Raw genomic sequence first — 17516 nt, forward strand, 5'->3', positions numbered from 1 at the left:
TTGCAGATGTCAGTGGAGTACATTTTGTTTTTTTCTTCTCAAAGCTTCCCTGCAAACACCTCTACTCATTATCCAACCTTGTATATTCCATCCCTAGCCCTCTTTTATTCTTATTTTTCTCGATAGAAGGAAGTTATACTTGACATTATAGGATCTAAAATTCTCCCAGGAGCTGTAAAGAAACTGTGAAGTCAAAATAAAGAATGCTTAAATTTCTTGCCAGGGGAATTCACTAGTGGGGAGGAATTACTGTACACAAAGCTGAATTCTCACCTGTCCTTTAGTCCTGGTGCAAATACCTTAAAAAGGTCTTAAATCTTGTTGGTACTTGCTGTTACTCCAGTCAGCTAAATTAGAAACTTTGGTGCCATATTTGATTCTTCCTTTTCCTTTACTCCTAAATAAAATTTGTCACTAAGTCGTACCAGTTTTCAACCTGAAATATAATAAGCACTACCACCAGCTTCAGTCTGAGCCTCATATATCTGTGCCAGGTTTAATAACAGATTCCTTCAGGGTTCCCTTATCTTTCAAATCAATTCTGCATGCTGCAATATATAAACTTTCCTGAAACAATGTATTTAACACATCACTTACACGCCTCCACACCTAAAGTGGTAGAGTCTCTGTTGGCTATCATATAACAAGCAAAGAAAAGAAAGAAACTCTATCCTTTCATAGTAGTGCTACCCTGTCTGAAGTGCAGGGTGTCCAGGCTTTTTAACAAGCTATCCCTTCCTTGGGTCTACATTAGGAAACATCATGAGGCTCTCTGGCTTTGTTTCCCAACTGGCAACAAACATCACTCTATTCTCACAAACCCCACAGCATTTTGCCTTCATGTTTAACCTTATGTCTCACTTCCCCTCCTCACTCACTGGGATCCAGACACAATGGATTTTTGTTCCTCAAAGGCCTTTGTACATGCAGTCCTGTCTGTCTTGAATGTTCTTCCCCCAGATCTTCACAAGACTGGTTCTTGTGAAGTCTATTCACATGGTAAGAAGTTCCTTAGAGGGAGCAATTCCCTGACTTCTCCACCTGTTGACAGTTACTCTTTCCACACTATCCTGCTTTATGTTCTTTGTTGCATACATGACTATGTAAAATGAACCCATTTATATAAACTGACTTATGGAAGCTTGGAGGGAGGGCCTTTGTCATATTCACCACCGTAATCTCTGCACTTTAAAGAGTGCTTAAAACACAGTAAGTACTGAATATTAATTTGCTGAATGAGTAGCCCTGGCTACACTCTTAGTCTTCTCCACAATACTATGTATTTACAGACCATTTTCAGGGATTAGGACTCATGATTACTAAGACTCCTGGGATCCCCATTCCCTCTTATGAACTATTTGCCAAAGCAGGCACAATAGTGCTGTTTAGTTTGTTCTAGTTTTGAGGGCAGGTTCCAAACTCTACCTACTAACTTCAACTTCCAGTACTCTGACAAAATTGCAATTATGCTATCTCCTGGAGGCCCCTAGGACATACATGTTGGCATCGGCTATAACACAGGAAGCACAGGGAAAAGGACTGTGACGTCTGCTGGGCGTGCTGCTTCTAGCATGGTGGACCTAGCAAAGTAGTGAACCTCTCTGTGCCTTCGATTACCTCCTTTGTAGACTGTGCATAATAACATTGTGCAATTCATGCAGTTACCATAAGAATTAAATGAGTCTATACATAAAGTGCATTAAATGAGTCAATACAGTATCTGATACAAACTAATAATAACTAACATTCAGGTAGCACTATTGCTCAGTTTAACTCTTAAAAGTACCCCCATCTGAAATACTTTCTCTGTCTTTCCAACCTGGCCAAATCATACCTAGCTTTATATCCTCAAATTCTACTTTCTACACTAAGCTACTTTTCCAGGTTTCACTAATCTCTCTTCTTTCTAAACCCTCATGGCATTTAGCTGTCCTTAGATGTTATTTAAACTATTTCATAAATATACTTGTTGCTATTGATGTAAAGAGATCTGTAACTTACTCAAGAACATAAAGACCTTACTCCATCTCCATCCACCAAGTGCCTAGTATACATAAATGCTACTAAGTAACAAATACTTGCTGAATGAAAAAGATAACTTTTATAAGTAAATTGAGCTTACATATGAATGAATGGTAGTATGTTGTTTGAATACCAAAATATTAAAAGTTTCCAAAAATACTTTAAACACATATTTATAGAAATTTCAAAGATGTTACTCAAAAGTTACATGAAAAAGGAAAGAAATTAGTTTATTTGTACTTTACAATGTTTTTTAAAAAGTAAACTTGTGTACATCCTAAAGAAAATATAAGAGGTAAGGGTATATGAAAAAACAAGGGTGTGTAAATAAACTTTAGGGTTTATTTACTTATGGACTTCCTTCATAAAGCATTTAAAAATATCTGATGTATACAGTCTTTTAAAAACACACATGCAAACACAAACACAGAACAGAGGCTTCATATATTAATTAGAAACAAAGCCCACAAGTTTAAAAAGACAACTTTGTTTCTTAAGTTGAGAAGTGAAGAGAAAGAAGATGCAGCTTACACATTCAGATTATCTCAAAAAGCAGGTAACGTTTTTCTTCATAAAGGTGTTAAAGCTTTAAGAAAGAGAAGCTTATAAACAACAGTTTATCCCAAATGTAAATCTTATCAATCTATTTGCTGTCTATGCATTTCTGATTCTCCCTCACCATAAATTTTTCATAAGCCAATCTCTCATAAAATCCTTTTCTTATATACTATTCTGGTGTGTCTTATGAAGTAAGAAATACCCCAAACTTTACAAATAACTGTACAAAGATAAATTAGATTTTATTCATTGAAAACTATATTTTATTTAAGAATTTAAAAAATACTTACTTATACAATGCATTCCTAAATTCAGGAGTCATAAAAAGTGTTTGCAAAAGGCTATTCAAATAGCAAGTCATTGCTTGATTTACTAATCCCACATATCCTTTAAAGAGAGAGCACAAAATATACATGAGTCAGCATTTACATTAAAAAATAACAAAAAAGAACTTACTACAAATTTAAAACAGCACACATGGAGACGTTAAGGGCACTTCGGTGGAGATTATTTTCACTTTTCTCAACAGCACCTAAGAAATGCATGCACTATGTACACCTTACTTCTCAGAGAGTCAGGATGTCTTGTTACATGTCCAGAGATACTCATGAACACTTGGTAGCACTTAATAAAACTTTAAGAGACATATGTTTAATATAGCACATTTAACTGACATAAAAATAACTTTTGTTCCCCAAATCTGAAAGTTGTGGTTTAAAATTGAAAAGGATAAACATACTCAGTTTAACTATCCTACCTACGCAATCTAGGAAGGCCAGGCTGATCCAGCTACCTGTTATCAGGTCCTATAACCTGATTTCCTACCAAAAATTACTAACATGAGATAAACTTATTATATAAAAACTCAGGATTACTTCCTCTATTTTAACAAGCCCATAAATTGCCAGAGTCTATAGGTCAGCATGTTCTACAAAGAGTGACTATAAAGCAAGAAGAGAAGAATACAGAAGTAGAATTAGAAAAGATCAGAGGGATGGCAGGAAAAAAGGAAAAGGAGAAACTTCCATGAACCTAAAATTGAAGCTGAGGAGAAGATTAAGGGTGTTGGGGAAAACTGTGTCTCAGTAGACTGAAGCCACAGAGGGAAGTTCATTAAATGTTCACAAGTGCTTTTCAAAAATAATTATAATAAAATAAAAGTATTAGTTTTCTATATCTAACTGAATATAGCTACCACTGTTGAGAACATTTTGGGAACTTTTCTTTAGAAGTAGACCACGGGCCCAGTTTATGAGATGTACATATACTTAAAAAATTCAGTCTCATTATTTTAGTTATACCTCACAATTTGAGCAAAATGTAGTAAATACTTTGCCTAATAATTAAACTTATTTACTATTACTTAATACCAAATAACTGGATTCTTAAAGAAACCTTAAATCTGCCCTGGCTGAGTAGCTCAGTTGGTTACAGCATCGCCCAGATATGTCAAAACTGCAGGTTCGATTACGGTCAGGGCACATACAAGAATCAACCAACGAACGTATAAATAAGTGGAACAACGAATCAATGCTTTTTTCTCTCCCTCTCTTTGTCTTGTCTCCCTCTCCCATACACTTAAAAAAATCAATAGAAAGAGAAAAGAATCAAAACTTAAATCCTTTCTCAAAAGATGCTGAAGGTGTTCCAAAGCTTTTCTAAAGCTTTTCAGTTTTCCAACAATTATTAAAAATGTTTTTTAGAAATGATAGGCTATGTGGATAACTATACTGCCAAAGAAAACAATGAATGGACCAAAAAATATGCCTGATGAATCTTGGTCAGTTGTGAAAAAGAGGAACAGATTTCACACACTACCTGCACCCGCACAATCCTAAGAGACCAAGTTACCTTTCACTTTGGGCGAAAGTTCAAGCTTTGATTTGTAAGGGCTTTCACCTTTATTTTAAGAACACTGTGTTTATATAGTTTACTTTACATTTTTTAATAATTATAAACTGCTTCAATTACTACCCATCCCCCACATGAGTTTTTTATAACACCCCATCCTAAATCTAGATTAGAGATTATAATCTCACTATTCTATAATTACCTATTTACTCATATTTCTTCCCCATCAGACTTTAAGGGCAGGGTTCGAATCTGCAAGTAGCAGGTGCACATGAGGGGAAGAGCGTATGATTTACAAGTAACTCAAGTCTGTATGAGAATTATTTCATTCTTAGTTCATATAAACAGACTCTTCCCCACAAAAAACAAAACCAGAAAACAGTGGTCTACCAGGACACCACTGCACCCATAGCTTTAAAAATCCTACTACTGTCCTTTGTGCACCTACAGACCAGTCATGTATCATTTATTTGTGATCGTTAAAGACTTACAGTAATTTCTTAAGGAAAATGCAAATTCAATAGTGACTAAAAAAGTAAGAGTTTTTAACTTAAATTTTATTTTTTTAATTACAGTTTACATTCAGTATTATTTTGTACTAGTTTCCGGTGTTCAGCATAGTGGTTACACAATTACATACTTGACAAAGTGTTCCCCCAGTATTTCCAGTACCCACCTGATACTATACAGTTATTACAATGTTGCTGACTGTATTCCCTATGCTGTACTTTACATTCCTGTGATTATTCTGTAGCTGCCAATCTGTACTTCTTAATCCCTTTACCTCTTACCCAATCCCTCAATTCCCCTCCCCTCTGGCAACCATGAGTCTGTACCTATTGCTCCATTTTGTCTGTTCGTTTACTTTGTATATGGTATTGGTCTTTTGCTGACTTATTTCATTTAGCATGATATGCTCTAGGTCCACCCATGCTGTCACCAATGTTGAATAGTAAGATTTCAGTCTTTTATGGCCAGGTAATATTCCATTGTCTATATGTGCCACTGCTTTTTCATACACCTGTCTAGTGACCAAAATAAACTGTGAAGCATAGGTCTTTGGGATGCTTATAGACGATTTCAATTCAGAAAGGCAGTGCCCCAGAATACTGGAGAAAAAATGCAGGTCAGAAAAAGGAGTGGAGTAGAGGTGTATGAGGTACAATAATTGGAAATAAAGACTATGATTACATGGCAATGTATTTCAAAGGCCTCTAAATTTTTTAAAAATAAATTTCAACTCAGTATTTCAATTTCTGGGAACTTACCTTAAGGAAATAATCTGAGATGAAAATAAAAACTTATATGAAAAAGTGTTCATTATGAAACCAGTAACAGACAGTTTAAAAACTTAAACCATATACTGAAACACTAATTTTCAGCCCCATTCTAAAATACTACTGAATAATTGAAAAATGCTCGCCATATAGTATTTAAGTAAAAAATATACAGACTAAAAATTTGCTATCATGATTACCCTCTTTTCTTAAAAGCACACATGTAGGGAAAGATAAATAAGCAAAGCACTATAAGTAGTTTCTGCTAGGAGTACTATCAGTTATTTTCACTTTTTCATTTTATTATATGTCAATAAATATGTATTACATTTATATAATCAGAGAAAAGGCATTTTTAAAGAATGTTTCAGTCTTTGGGAATTTATGGGCATCAAAGAGCCATACAGCACACACAACAAAGTAGCAGTTTTGTAAACACTGTTTACAGAAAGGAGGAACTGGGTGTTAGAATACAAAGCAAGTATTTTAACAATCTTGATGTGTTAAATCTGGAACTTTCTCAGTATTCCAACTATCTCAGAATAATCTAGGATGCTCATTTAAAACAAAACACAATTTATCCAGCCTGCTCCAGAGCAGCTAAATCAGGACTGCTTTGGAACCTACTAACAAGTATCCCCAAATGATTTTTAAAAAAATAAAAATTTGAGAATCACTTTCATAGACAGTGTAATGAGAAACAGCTTTACTGTCTCCTATTCTCTGAAACAGAAGATAATTTTGCATTCCTTTTTATTCCTGGTAGTCAACTACAAAAAGTTTTACTGATGTAAATCATCCTAAATACCAAACATGACCAGTTTTTACTGCAGTTTGCAGAACAAATACAACATTTAAGCCTGAACAAATGATTAGCTATGAGAAAATTATTCTGTATTTTAATTACAAAATATAGTAAATGGAAGATTATAGATCATGTTCAAATGCAATGTGCAATGTAACTCAATAGTTTTTTTATTCCAGATATTTGTATGCAATATTTCAAATCATCTGTTTGAAGTTCTAAGACTAAAGGTTTGAAAGGCACACTGAGCATTAACTAGCTACAAAATCGAAGGCTTTTCTGTACCCTGGTTTCCATTTATTTTAATATGAATAATATCATCTAATGCAAAGGTTTGTTGTAAGATGAAATGTTATGTAAAAGTATATACATTTTATTTTTAGGCAATTTACCAATCATATGTAAAGGAATATCATTTGTATTTAAAAAGCAATTTCACTAGCTTAATTAAAAAATTTCAAAAATCTAGGTTTAATCATGTTTGAAAAAAAATTTTGACAAAAAATTTAAATTACAAGATTAATGATGAATATATGATTAGATTAAACTGAAAGATAACATAGTGGGTCTAATAAAATAAGCCTGGCCTATCTGCTTCAAAACGGAAGTATCCCCCAGTCTCTTCTAATCCAAAAGGAGATAACAAGAGACATTCCTTTCCAACGAAGTCAATGTAAAAAATTTAATGTTAAATTCCAAATAAAAACTTACCAAAAATAAAAGTCTTCCTTCAAAATACAAATTCAATCTTTTTTAACTTTATTACTAAATAGTGGCAGTAAGAATATGGTAAAAACAACAAGTTGAGGAAAACAGAAACCACATTCTTATTCTAACTTTGCTTCTGCTAACCACTGATCTTACTCTGGGTCTCAAGTTTTCTAACCCATAAAATGAGGGGATTAGGTTTGAGATTGCTAATATTACTCTGGCCTAATGCCCTTTAGTTCATGAAAATACAGAAAAGACAAATCTTACCAGTTTCTGACTTGTTCAAAATAGATGAATAGGAGTAGCTTTGGCTGACATAATCATTGGTGGAGCCCACAGAACCTTCTCTTGGAAGTGGCCCTATAAATCTGTCCTGGACACTGTCATCCCCAGCACTGGAATCCTCCTAAAATGCAACATAACCAATATTCACTAAATGGCAAATGTTGCTGAAACAGTAAAAACAAAAACATACTAATAATTGCTGAGACAAGGGAAAAAAGATGAGGCATTATTATTACTGTTACCACCAAGACATTCAAAAAAGTGTCTACTCTGAATGTTTCCTGTAGAGATGTTTGAAAGATGGCTGATACAAAATACTTTGGAGAGGTGCTCATGTCTCCTTCCAGAGTTCTTGCTTTCTCAATTTTCTTTTCTTTTTTTAAATGGATTTTATTTTTAAATATCATAGACATTTTACTATACTGTTGTTCAGTGTAGTCGTCTGTCTCCATTTCACCTCATCTCAGCACCCCCCACCCATCCCCACCTCCCACCCTTGAACCACCCCCTTTGGTTTGTCCCTGTGTCCTTTATACATATTCCTTGATGGACCTTCCCCTATTTGCCCTCATTATCCCTCTCCTCCCACCCCTCTGATTACTGTCAATTTTCTACAGTTATCTTTAAAATTTCATTTACATGAGAAGAAGATTTGTTGGTACTAATAAATCAAAAGTACCATCATGAACTACAGCGTCTATAGCTCATTTTCACATCATCGTTGCCAACAGGCTTGGCTGGTACGGGATATTCAGTAAGTGTTGAATTGAATGGATAGTTTCCTACTGCCTCCAATAAGAAATCTCCCATCAGTGACAAAAATGTTGAAAAGGATTTAGGGATATAAAATCAGTGCAAACAATTAACACGGAGCTGAAGTTAATTACTATGAATTTTAAAACATGGATTCCCAAATTGTGAATCCAGAGGTTCCGAAATTTTTAGCTGATTTCAATGTCAGACTAATCAAAATCTTCTCATACTGTTACAAAAATAAATGAGATTTTAAAAGGTTGGAGAGCATATTTTAATACTGTCTCAGTATGGATGGCCTGTTTAATTACTACCTACTGTGCAGAGAGTCATAATAATTCACAATAGGCTTCTAAAGGAAAAGCATTAAACGGAACTTTTCCTAAGGAAAGTTTCACTGAAGAGAAGGGTTCTGAAAAAGTCCACCAACTCTGAGCCTGCCTTTCTTCAGCCCATAAAATAGCAAGGTTAAATCACACCAAGTCTTCTCAATCTTTTTTTAAAGAATGCCACTCCAACTGGGAATTACTGGGTTTAATCATCTCTAAGACCACTACACCAGACAGGAAATCATATCGAAATATGAACTGGAGTAAACACTAAAAGAATATAAATATATCATATAATCTACAAACTATTCATTCTCCCAAAAAGCAGGAAGGGGGGCAGACAGTAGGAGTGAAAATGGCAGAGCAGAGAATTCTGGGGGTCTGCCCTTTCTCCAAAATATCAAAAAATGTGGAGCAAAACTGTTAAAGATTTACAGCAACCAAGAGAATGCTTAATCAAAGGCCACCAAAACACAGTAGGGGATCTTTGTGTCATTTTAACTTATCCTAAACCCACCCCCATCCATGCTGTGGTGGTGGTTGTGAAGATGGTAACCTGTATTCCCCATGGCAACAGGCCATATACATAAGCAACAGTGCTATGGATGCCCACTGTAGCCATATGAGCATCTACACTGTTAACCAACCAACATACTTTATTATAATCAATTATTTTTCTTTAATTTTATTTTTTTATAATAAATTAAATATATAAATTAAAAACACATCTCTCCTTTTTTCCTTTGGAAAACTGCTTCCCAAGTAGTAGGTAACAATGCACAAAAATATGAATGGCTTTCTACATAGTTTACCAGCAGTATTTGAGGCTGTTCACCATCTTTATCTGTCAAATGAAGAAAGTTCTTCTTTCCGGGCTCAAAATTAGCATCAAGAAGAGATTTGTCACTAGTATGATCTAGTGGAGCCTACAGACATAAAGTAAAATATCTCAGATTATGAAATACATTTGCTGCAATACTAAAGTAAAATAATATGCAAATGAACACTTATCAACAATTATTGGGCTCAAATCGTTTTTTAAACAAAAAAAATCTGGTGAAGTTTATTAAACTACATGTGGAATTAACTCATCCACTCATGTATTGGGATGGCCAAATCCAGTGACAGTGCATACACTGACAGGCATCCCAGACACTGCCATTCCCCGATGTCTAAAACACTAAAAAGGAGAACAGGTAAAGGTTAAAGCACTCCACAAAAAAAGAATTAAAAACATTTGTGGTTTATGCTCTGTAAAACATATGCAATGTAGTATTTCACAGATTTTCATGAAAATCAACTAAAGATACTTCCATATAACTAAAAACATGTTTTATATATGAATATATTAAGAATTCTCAGATAAACACCACACTAAACAAGCCAAAATAATTATGTACTATAACAAAACGGGCACCTTCAGAAAAACCCCTTAAGGAAAAGCCTGTCCTAGTAAATGATACTCATTTTAAGTCCACCGTCAGGACACAGGGGATCCCAGGAGGATAAAAGTGATAACCCTTTGAAAATTAAACATCTAAGATATTTAGTCTCTACCTAACTTTTTTATGTGTTAGAGTAATTTCAGCATTAGCTGGCATTCTGATACACTCTAACTGGTGAACGTGAGATGGAGCTCTGTATACTCCAAGCCCTACTCACTCACACTGCAGCCCAGGGGTGTTCGACCTTTTAGTGTCTCTGGCCACACTGGAAGAAGAGTTGTCTTGGGCCACACGTTAAATACATAAACACTAACAAAAACTGATGAGCAAAAAAAAGGTCCATGTATAATTTTCATGATATCTGCCACCACAGGTAGGCAAAAAATGTTCTCATGTAATTAACCCTAATTATGCAGCAGCCTCATAGTCACCTTGGGCTGCATGTTGCCCACAAACCATGGGTTTGACATCCCTGCTCTACTCAATTGTTGAGAAAAATGCATGATGGGATGAATACCTTATTCTTGTTTTAAAAAATTGTTAAACTAAGAAATTTTTTTATGTTTCAAAGACATGAGAAATGTCTCCTTAAAAGGACTTATTTTATGGAAACATTTTTATTTCTTAGAAAAGCAATATTTTATAGAAGTATAGGTATTGAGCCCTGGCTGGTGTGGTTCAGTGGATTGAGCTCTGGATTGCAAAGCAAAGAGTCGCTGGTTCGATTCCTGGTCAAGGCACATGCCTGGGTTGCAGGCCAGGTCCCCATGAGGGGACACACAAGAAGCAACCACACATTGTTTCTCTCCTCCTCTTTCTTCCTCCCTTCTCCTCTCTCTAAAAATAAATATATTTTTTAAAAGTTCAGGTATTGAGGACAAAAAAATTAAGTGATTTTTCCACTTGCTATTTACTTGTCTTTGGGCAAGTTAAAGTTACTTCACTTCCCCATCACTCAGTTGCCTCAGCTGTAATACGAGGATGTAACATCACCTACCTTATAAAGTAGTTATAAGGATTCAATGAGGTTATAGTTGTATAGAGCCTAGTATCAAAAACAATACTGGATATTTAGTAAGTGCAAAAAGTCTTAGGGAAATAAAATAAACTACATGATATATTTCTTATCTCTGGCTCTAGAAATCCATGGGAAAAATAGGAAATAGTAAACCTGAAGCTACAAGAAGTCACATAGGAGGAGGAAAGGTTTTGGGTCCCTTACATTCTCTGGCAGAAATAAAAGATCAGATGATACAGTCTGAATATATAGTAGTTTTACCTCAATAAATGTGTCTATGTGTACCAGACAGCAAGTAGCTAAATGTGCTAGGTTTTCAGAGAAGCGTATGCTCAGCATTTCACAGTAAGCAGCTGAAAGTTTACTTTCAGAAATGTACAGTAGGCAAACAGGGAAATTGAGTACTTAAGAAGAGCTAAAGTATAGCTTAAAGAATAGCTAAAGAAAGAGAAATAGTAATCCTGACATAGAGCTATTTGAAATTATGTAGATGTTAAATTAATAAACTTTTTGAACACTTAAGGGGAATATCTATGGAGGACATAAAATTAGTGCTGTGAGGTCCTAGCCATCAAAATACAGTCTACCAAATGGAATGACACAAATGAGTGACAACTATAATAAAAGGAGACTATGGTAAGTGGCACAGCAGAAGAAAAAATTGAATAGGAGGACAAAGATAACGAGATTACATTTAAAGTTGCATGAGGAAAACATCAAGTCTGTCTTCGTAAAATTGAAATATAGAAAGGACTTGGGTAGACATATATGGCAGTATAGAGCTATACCTTAAACTGAAAAAGGCAACACTAGAAGTTACATGGTGATATAACACGTGATATTCAAAGTTTCAGATTAAATATTGTTTCTCTTTGTATACTTTGTTGGACTACAAATTTCACTGATCAATTTCAAAGGGAAAAGCTAATTTAAAATATTAGTTCTATATTTAAAAAAACAAATATGGAACAGAAAGCAAAATACCATGAATTTTAAAGGTGCATCAAGCAACATCAAAGAGCTTTGATTATTCTATAGAGCCAATGAAGCTGTGCCCTCCAAATACCAGGGGATACACATTTCATTTCATTTGCCATTAGACGTATTTTCCTGAAAAACTTAAGAGCAGCAACAGCAAAGGACAGAAAGAGGTAATATAAACAAAAACATGGATATGGAAAAGTATAGAAATTTGTGTTGGGAAAATAAATTAGTCCAGTATCTGAGAGTTAAGATTACAAAGACTTAAAGGACCAAATGTAGCTTGTCTTGACTGCTAACCTAGGGAATCTGATTTTTAATTGTGGGCACTGAGCAGTCACTGAAGATTTCTGACCTGAAAGGTGACATGAGCGCTATGATTTAAGATGACTGAAGGTAACTCTAACAGTAGTATACAGAGTGAATTTGGGCTGAGAGACAGGAAACAAAAAGACTATTCAGAATACTAACAGTGCAGTTAGAGCCAACTCAACAGTCCCCTTCACCACTATCCCATGCAAAACTGATCAGTGCCTCCTCTTTGCACTCAGGGAAAATGTGTACTATAGTACTTAAAACATAGTAGTGTAATTATTTGTTCATACATCTGTCTCTACAACTGGACTGAGAGATCCTTGAAGTAGATGTCATGGTACCACCAAACTTCTTGATCAGGGGCTTACCAATCTATCTAGTGTGTAATCTCTGTTAACACTGGTGTGTACACCCTTTACTCATTTCTCTTTCTATATACACTTTTTTCTTATTTTCAAAAAATTAGATTATAAAATATGTATGACTTTATACATGCATTTTTTTCATTTTAAAAATACAAGAGGAACATCATTCCATTCAGTAAATGTTGCAATTTTTTTTTGTAGTTAACAGAATGTGATAGTTGTATTACATGAATTAAAAAAACTGAAGGTGCAAACTTTAGGATAAGCAAATACTGAAGCCAGAATGAAGGCAAAAGGGATGAAGAGGGATACAATTACTAAATTACACATAAGCTCTTAATGTTATAGTTTAGCTTGTATTAAAAAGGGTTCCAGGATTTAACATATTCACTTATAAGAACAATAAAAATGACTATATTATTATTAGCCACTTAAGAGAAGATGCTTTTTAAGGGTAGGGTTTTACCATATCAGCAGTATTGATTCCATTTCCCCACACCAAATCAAAGGTTCCATTTATGTAGCCTACTTTATTGGCCACATCTTCAAAGAGCTTTCTGAGTGGAGTAGAAGCTGGTAAATTTAAAGTGATCCGTTCATTCACTGTCTTTGAATTAGTAGTATCTTGTATTATACATAAGACTCTAGGTTCTTCAGCAGCATTTTCTATCTGAAATAAAAAATATTTATCTTTAAAGGAAAACAATTATAATTATCCACATTTTCTATGGTTAAATGTTTTTAAAATCCCACAAAATATTATTTTCTTTGTGCTAGTAAATGCATATGTCAAACACAGAAAGCATCATATCTGTTTGTTTTAGAGAAACTGGGGCATATTTAAAAATCAACAGTCATTCTTGTGGATATTTGCTTTCACCTCTTAAGCCTGTACACCAATGGCCAACAAGCCATGCAGACAGTATACATGAGCAATTCTCAGTTGAAAATAACAAAATCTGATCCTTAGTAATGTGTCATTACCTCACTAGCACAGTCAAATCAAGCATGCCTGGGTCTCCTGAAGAAACAGAAAGGGAACTATGTAGAAATGCATGAGGACTGTCTAAGATTACAAAATCCGCAACTAAGAGACACACGGGCAACAAGGCCTCCAGACCTCTTTGCTGCTGTACCCATAAACCAGAAGCCCAAAAAGCCATTACCATTCTTTGTACTGGGAGCTGACAAGGTTGCCGAAACAAATTGGCCAGCAGAGGGAGGAAGTTTTAAAAAGCAAGAAAAAAATCTTTTCGATTACTAACGTAGAACAAAGTTAGGGTCACAAATTCTCCTTCCTTCTTTCTCAGTAATTATCAAGACAAAAAGAACTGTCCCGTTTTTTTGTTTATCACTTTCCACAGGGATCAAGAGGCCACATCAGATACTTGTGGAAGCTCTTTCCCTCCTTCCCCTGTACAGCCAACTCAATGAATGGCACCTGCATTCACCAGCTGGTGAAATCACAGAGGGCTGAACATCTTCCTGTCCTTTCCTCCTCCTCACCAGCCCACAATCACCAAATTCTTATCCCTTTCCTCTTTATTTCTGCCTGCAGCAATCAGAACCATACACCAAAATTATGGCAATGGCTTCCTGAGAAATGTAACTTCTTCCAATGTTATCTTTCTTCAATCCAAAATAGTTATTTTAATATTCCAATCTGATTATGTACATCTTGTGCTTTCCATCAAAGTCAAGTGCAGCAGTCATTTTACTGGAGGACCTCTGAGTACCTCCATGATAGGCTTTTCAGAAATATGAACTGTACAGATTGCTACACTATGCAAAAATTTACTTCTTTCCTTCTTTTCTTACAATATAACCTTTTGTTTCTTCTATATATACACTTTTAAATAGGAAAAATTATCATTTATGAATATTGAAAAAGAGAATGGCCATAAGGTTTGTTTATTTAACGGGTTGATACAATTATAATTTGTTTCTGTCATATACAATTTTGAGTTTGCAAGAGACTACTGAAGTTAAATTTAATCTGATTAGTTTAGAACAGAAATAAGTTGTTATAAAAGTATAATGTTTAAAACAGATTGGCTGGCACTATATTTTGAATAAATCAAAATATTTAATTACCAATAACAATCCATTTAAAAATGAAAAGGGTAATAATTTCTATAAAATAAGCAAGTAACAAAAAAGAGTATTACTAATATATTAATACTTCTGACAAAGGAGAAAAAGCTTTCCCTATAAACCTAAGGTGCCATATTGAACATAGAATGAATTGTTTTACACATTTTAATCCCAAACTATAAAGTTTGAGAAATATAAAGTGGGCCTTTTAAAAAACTAGTTTATAATAAAAGAGGGAGCAACTACATTTCAACTACAAAATATCTCCTTTTGTAATTTCAATAATATACTTCAGAGGTAGGTCCAAGTTTTCCGGGTATAAAATACTGTGGCGGCCAGATTTTGAACGTTTCAGATAGGTTGGAACTGATGGTCCAAATAAGATGGCCTTATCTAAGGACTCAGAAATCGGAAGTGCGGATGCACCACACCTAAGAATAGTGATGCAGCAACATCAAATGGCCAAGCACTGACAGTTCCTAGTTCTTTCCCTAAATACCTGAACACAAGGAACAGGCACTCCAGTCTCCCCACTTTTCACCTAAAAATGTGGGGAAATTATCCCCAATTGAATCTCTGAAGACTTAAATGTACAGCAGTAAACACAACATTTAATTCCATGTGTGCCTTTTAATCTTTTTAGTGACAAAAGTTTTCTTTCCTGTGCAGTGCATATAAATCATTTTGCATTTTTTAAAAAGTAGGAAGAGTATAAAGGAAAAAGTGAAAATCTCCTGCAATCCCATAACACAGAGATAATTACTACCATTTTAGTATATATCCTTCCAAACTGTTTTCCTACACACACACACACACGTATGTTTTTAAACACAAACACTGGTTTAGGATATACAGCTGTTTTGTAACTTCTTTCTTTACTTATAAATATACCATGTAATCTTGCCCTATCAAACTTTTTAAACTCATCATTATAATAATTGAATAGTATTTTATTACATTATAATTTGTTCTAGCAATTCTATTTTACTAACTCTTGGCATAGACTTTGTTACACATCAAAGTAATTTTGTGAACACATACATAATAACACTTTGTATACTTTCCTGTTTCCTTAAAATTTCTATAAGCAGAATTTTTGAGTCAAGACATTTTACTTTTAAGTTCAACTCTAGGATAATTTAAACAAAAATCTCTGTACTTCTTTAAAGCTCTAAGATAGTAGTATCTGTAAACTGTATGATTTTATACCCAGACTTTTGGCCCATTCTTTATTTCTCATTTAACTAGATAGATGGTTATCATCCATGGACTGCATCTAAATATGTGATATTACTACTGTCAACACTAATCACACTGAGATGAAGCTTCCTTCCTATCCCCTACCTCCCAATGTGGGAACTCACCTCCGCCCCCCCCAAGCCCCCAATCTCACAATATTATATTAAACATGTAGATTTCTAAAACATTTAAATGTAAATTAGTTGTTAGAACTGGAAAAATAAAGTAGCTATCTTTATTTCTTTGGAGCTCTACCCTTCATTGAACCTACTTATACCCAAAGAAAAAAGCAGCAGCATCTTGAAGATGGCTCGAAATCCTTTGCTTCTCTTCTTCCTTTTTTTTCTTTTTCCTCTTCCTATAATTCTGGGCTGGCTTTCTGACCAGCTAGGACGAACAGTTTGTGACAGAAGTGACACTGTGTGGGACCCTAAGAAATCAGCAGCTTTTGTACTTCTTGGAACATTTCCTTTTCTCCTAAGCCAGCCACCACAAAAGAAATTCAGCCACCCTGGGACCACCATACTGTAAGGAAGCCTTAACAATTCAGACAGAGAGAGGTGGACACTTAGGGAAACAATGAAGTGCCTGATATTTGGGGCGGGCTTCTCGCATATTCCATCTAAAGCCAGCTACCAGGCAAATGGAGCCCAGTAATGATCCCAGATGATGCCACGTGAAGCCAAAAAACTGAGGGGCTGAGTCATTGCCCAAATCCAATCTTGAAAGAACTGTGAACAAATCTAGTTGTTTCAAACACTAAATTTTGGGGTAGGTTTTCCATAGCAATAGATAACAAAAACACACCTAAATATAGTTAAGCACAGACAAGCTCTAACTGGGAAGGTTGGTGATGGTGGATTACTGAGGGGGTCAGCAGGGAGCAGGGTGCCCATTTAAATATACACCCAACGTAATTTAGGGAAGGGAGCACAATTTTTTAGTTAAAACAGTTCTATGAGGAATACGAGAAAATAGGTAAGAGAACAGTGCGAAGTTTTAGAAAAATCTAAAGCATGTCCCACTAGGGAAAACATTTACTATCTTAGGGAAGCTACTTGAGGGGCACAAAGTTTTCTACACAGAAAATCTAGTCAAGTACAGAAAAGGCACAAAGCATAAAATTAAAACTACTTATTTTATGTACAACTCATAGCAACATTATTCTTGTAAGAATAAGGAAAAAGCCAACACTACATATGCTAAAAGAGTGTTCTTTCTGCTTCTATGCTCACTGTAGAAACAAAGCTAGATTTTCTTGGAAAGTCTGAAGAAAGTGGCTGGAAAATAAGTGAAAAATAAACCACAGTGTTGTTCACAAAAGGTAAAAAATAATGGGATTTTTTATTGAAAACATTTTTCTTCCAAAGATCGTCTCACTGCTAGAAACATTTAGAAATGGTTGACACAGGTAATTCTTGTAGTAAATCTCAGAGCCTGCTTAAGCCATTAGTGTTTGCCTCTTGAG

At 34.8% G+C, this 17516-nt stretch overlaps 1 protein-coding gene across 2 annotated transcripts in view; it reads right to left on the minus strand.

The window, feature by feature from the left end:
• The window catches only part of USP47 (ubiquitin specific peptidase 47), a 101784-nt gene that overhangs the window by 56222 nt on the left and 28046 nt on the right, over positions 1–17516 (minus strand). For both annotated transcript variants that reach the window (XM_037050060.1, XM_037050062.1), the window contains 4 exons: positions 13182–13385; positions 9404–9517; positions 7492–7630; positions 2871–2967 (listed from right to left, as the gene is read on the minus strand). In XM_037050060.1, coding sequence (XP_036905955.1) covers positions 2871–2967; positions 7492–7630; positions 9404–9517; positions 13182–13385 — 554 coding nt within the window. The remainder of the gene's footprint in view (positions 1–2870; positions 2968–7491; positions 7631–9403; positions 9518–13181; positions 13386–17516) is intronic.

The sequence above is a fragment of the Sturnira hondurensis genome, unplaced genomic scaffold (assembly GCF_014824575.4).
Source record: "Sturnira hondurensis isolate 20B ecotype Veracruz unplaced genomic scaffold, ASM1482457v3 Scaffold0006505, whole genome shotgun sequence".
NCBI classification, from domain to species: Eukaryota; Metazoa; Chordata; class Mammalia; order Chiroptera; family Phyllostomidae; genus Sturnira; species Sturnira hondurensis.